This window comes from Monopterus albus, unplaced genomic scaffold (genome assembly GCF_001952655.1).
Source record: "Monopterus albus unplaced genomic scaffold, M_albus_1.0 scaffold787.1, whole genome shotgun sequence".
NCBI classification, from domain to species: domain Eukaryota; kingdom Metazoa; phylum Chordata; class Actinopteri; order Synbranchiformes; family Synbranchidae; genus Monopterus; species Monopterus albus.
The window spans coordinates 2,067-6,636 of record NW_018128667.1 but is presented as its reverse complement, the minus strand read 5'-3'; the positions used below and the strand labels follow the sequence as shown (position 1 = coordinate 6,636).

General features: G+C 41.8%; 1 protein-coding gene across 1 annotated transcript; it reads left to right on the top strand.

Moving 5' to 3' along the window:
* The first annotated feature begins 2,673 nt into the window (after positions 1-2,673).
* Positions 2,674-3,600, top strand: LOC109953569 (olfactory receptor 11A1-like). Its single transcript, XM_020589042.1, has one exon. The coding sequence runs from the start codon at positions 2,674-2,676 to the stop codon at positions 3,598-3,600; it is 927 nt and encodes a 308-aa protein (XP_020444698.1).
* The last annotated feature ends 970 nt before the right edge of the window (positions 3,601-4,570 follow it).

Sequence of the window (4,570 nt, the reverse complement as noted above, 5' to 3'; positions counted from 1 at the left end):
AGTCGAACCTCAGATCCAGGAGGAACGATGCAGTTTTTGTTCTGGCCATGGAACACTGGACCAGCTCTATACCCTCTTTGGGGTGGTGGAGGGTTCATGGGAGTTTGCCCAACCACATGTGTTTTGTGGATTTGGAGAAGGCATTTGACCGTGTCCCTCGTGGCATCCTGTGGGGGGTGCTCCGGGAGTATGGGGTCCGGGGCCCTCTGTTAAGGGCTGTCTGGTCCCTGTATGACCGGAGCAGGAGCTTGGTTCGCATTGCCAGCATTAAGTCAGACTTGTTTCTGATGCATGTTGGACTCCGGCAAGGCTGCCCTTTGTCACCGGTTCTGTTCATCATTTTTATGGACAGAATTTCCCCTGAAGCCAGGGGCTGGAGGGAGTCTGGTTCGGAGACCACAAGATATTAACTCTGCTTTTTGTGGATGATGTCCTGTTGGCTCCATCAAGCCAGGACCTCCAGCGTGCACTGGAACAGTTTGCAGCCAAGTGTGAAGTGGCTGGGATGAGAATCAGCACCTCCAAGGCTGAGGCCATGGTTCTCAGTCGGAAAAGGGTGGCTTGTTCCCTTCAGGTTAGTGGGGAGTTCCTGCCTCAAGTGGAGGAGTTTAAGTATCTTGGGGTCTTGTTCACAAGTGAGGGAAGGATGGAATGGGAGATTGACAGGCAGATCGGTGCAGCTTCTGCAGTAATGCGGTCGATGTACCGGTCCGTTGTGGTGAAGAAGGAGTTGAGCTGCAAGGCGAAACTCTCGATTTACTGGTCAATCTACGTTCCAACTCTCACCTATGGTCATGAGCTTTGGGTCATGATCAAAAGGGCAAGATCCCAGATACAGGTGGCCAAAATGAGCTTTCTCCACAGGGTGGCGGGGCGCTTTAGAGATAGTGTGAGGAGCTCGGTCACCCGGGAGGAGCTCAGAGTAGAACTGCTGCTCCTCCACATTGAGAGCAGTCAGCTGAGGTGGCTCGGGCATCTGTTTTGGATGCCTCCTGGGTGCCTTCCTGGGGAGGTGTTCCGGGTATGTTCCACCAGGAGGAGACCCTGGGGAAGACCCAGGACACGCTGGAGGGACTATGTCTCTCGGCTTTGGATAAGCGGAGGAAGATGGATGGATGGAAATATGTGAATTAAAAATGAAACAAAACTGTTCACCTTGAAATGTGTAAATTGTGTTTCCTGTATTTGATTCTGCTATTTCTAGTTACCTAATCTTCAGACGCACTTTGTATGTATACTCATCTCCAAAACCCAGAAAGAAAACTGTCTGAGCCTGTGAGGTGTTTTTATCAGACTGCTTCAGCCTCCATGGATCTCATTAAACTTTCCACCAACAGTGAACAACATGTAAACAACTTTATCAAACTCTGGAGCCCTGAATCAATGGTTGTTGTTGGTCCTGTTTTACTGAGACTTGTGACCTGCTATTTTTTCAGTCCTACCACATTAGACACTGTTGTTCACTTCAATGAACATGTATTGCATGTTCATTACAACTCTTACTTGTGTCAGGGCTTAGTAGAGTTACTATACTCAAACAAACAATAGGCAGCAATTGACAGGTAAGTTAAACAGTCTTTAATACTGGTTCAGAGACTGAGACTGTGGTACAGGTGCAGCAATGCAGCACAGTTATTTTACTACACCAGCTCGTGGGTTCATTTATCAATGTATGGTGTGGTGGTATGCTTATCAAACAGCTTGATTCAATGCAGTAAATCATCAAACCGATTTGCAGACATACAGTAGGACAATACTTTATTGTAGCAGCCTTTGCATCTCATCATCTGTGATGCACAATTGGTTCAACAAGTTTAATGAACTCTCCATCTTCTCCTCATATCTGCTTTAGAGAATGAACAGATCATCATCTTGGTTCTCTGTTTACAATAAATACCACAAACACAACAACTTCTCTTACTCCTGATCGTCCAGAATTTCATTTCCTTCACAGTGCCGGAGTGCAGTGGCATCTCCTCAAAGCACCGTGCTTGCCAATATGAACACGGTGAAGGTTGCGGGCCACGCACACACTGACACATTAATTGGTGGTGATGTGAAGCTCACACAGGAGCAGTGGAGTAGGAGTGGAAGCTCTGTCAAAATACAGCAATTCTCACAAAGGATGTGCTCTGGAAACAGGAAACAGCCAGCGAGAAGGTAACATGGCTTTGTGCCTAAACTGTATCACCTGTTACCATTTCATTTGTTATAAAATCAAAGACTGTTTCTTGCAACTGCTTCCTTTCAGAGAGAAGAGACCTGATTATTGCTGGTTGAAAACTTATTGCTACAGATGTTTCAGTTTAGTAACAGTCAATAGGGCCATCTCAAGTAGACTAATTAAGGCCCAGTTTTAGAAGTACATGGCAAAGATTTGTCCTTTAGAGTAACTGTGCCCCTTTCCCAAATTTCTACTCTCTCTTGTTTACATGTTGGTCACTCTTGGTGTAAAGTTTAATGAGGTCCATGGAGGGTGAAGCTGTCATAAAAACATTTCACAAAATGAAACAGTTCTCATTGATTTTAGGTGATGAACTAGTTGAACTTCAAGGTCAGGTAACTGTGGAGAAGAGAATCCAATACAGAAAATACAATATATCTCTATTTTTAACGTATTACTGTTATTTTATCTGTCTTAATGATTAATATTTTATTTATTTGACATTCTGAATGGAGGAAGAATTAAATGTAACTTATTTAACTTTTGGTGGACATGTGGAGCTTCAAAAATACAGATACCTTTATTTTATAGTTGTTTTTGCCGTATATATTCTAATAATCTGCAGTAATGCTACGATTGTGTACCTGATCTGGAACCACCAAGACCTCCATGAGCCTATGTACATCTTCATTGCTGCCTTGTTGCTAAACTCTGTTCTTTTCAGCACTAATATCTACCCAAAGCTGTTGGTTGACTTTTTATCTGAAAAACAGATCATATCTCATCAAGCCTGCCTTGTTCAGTTTTATATGTTTTATATGTTTGCTGATTCAGAGTTCTTACTGTTGGCAGCCATGGCCTATGACAGATATGTGTCTATATGTAAACCTCTGCAATATCCAAGTATCATGACAAAAACAAATATCATTGTCTTTCTGGCTTTATCTTGGCTGTTACCTGCATGTCAGCTTGTGGGATATACAATAATGACCGCTAATCAGCAGCTCTGTAGCTTTACCCTGAAAATGATTTTTTGCAGTAACTCAATTTTCAAACTTTTTTGTGTGTCTTCAAGAGCAATATCTATATATGGTGTATTCTTTTTCCTATGGTGTGTTATTTTTCCTCTGTTGTTCATAGTTTTCACATACATCAGGATACTTATAATATGTTACCACAGTAGTGGAGAAGTCAGGAGAAAAGCTGCACAGACCTGTGTTCCTCACCTGCTGGTGTTAATCAACTATTCCTTTTTGTTAATATATGGTCTTATTATGGCTCGAGTCGAATCTGATATTCCAAACACTGTGCATTTAGTAATGACTTTACAATTAGTTTTGTATAATCCTCTTTTTAATCCAATTATATATGGCCTGAAAATGACAGAAATTCATAAACACTTAAGAAGATTCTTCTGTCAAAATAAAGTGAACTGATTTCCACAGTAATCACGTCTTTTGTAATAACAGTGCATATGTGATTTGTCTGATCCCTGGAAATGTTTTAATGTTAGGTTTTGTCATGAGTCCTGACACACAGTAAAGTCCATTGTCAGCTTCAACAACATGATGACCTATCAGTTTTGCCATTACTCAAACATCAGTCTTTTATGTCTTGTTAATTACAAGATTCCTTCTGAATGTTTCATTTTGTTTTGAAATAACTACCCATCCTGAACTCTAGTAATGATACAGGTCAGTCAGCAAACTCACATGGAATGGATTATTATATCAATGTAGAGAGACTGTCCTCCAGTCAAAAACACAACTCAGTAGGTAGTTTGTGCCAACAGGTTACTCTGACCAACAGTTTGGTGAGCTCTAGCGACCACAGTATTTATGACAGGACCAAGAGTAAGTTAGGTGATATAGTATATAGAGGCAGTGAGTTACTCTTTAGAGAAGGCTGGGGTATATGGCTACACTAAACTTCGGACCTTCCCCCAGGCAAATGGTGTTTGAATCTAGCGCCTGTGATATGTGATAATTAAACCATGGCAGTTTCCTAATTGTAATGGCATATTTATGGTAGTTTCCATGATGATGAACGTCTGTAAAGCTTGTCATTGCAGCATGTGTTGCTGTTATTGTTGGCAGAGTTCCTACAATTCCACTTGGCAACATAGTGACACTACTTCACAGCTTGAACGAGAAGGAAGGGACAAATGAACATACTTAAGTTATATAGGTTGAAGAACTTGCTGAAAATTGAATATGTACAGCATAAAGGTTTGGCATTTAGGCTATGAGCATGTCACTCCCCACAAGGAAACACTGAGGTCAATGCAGCAAAGAGTGGAGAGAGACTGTTCTATTGGGTTCTATTGGCTCATGCTTCCTCCAGGAAGCCTCCTCACTCCTCAGAGCAGGAAATGATATTTGCATGTTTTGTTGATTGTCTGTGTTA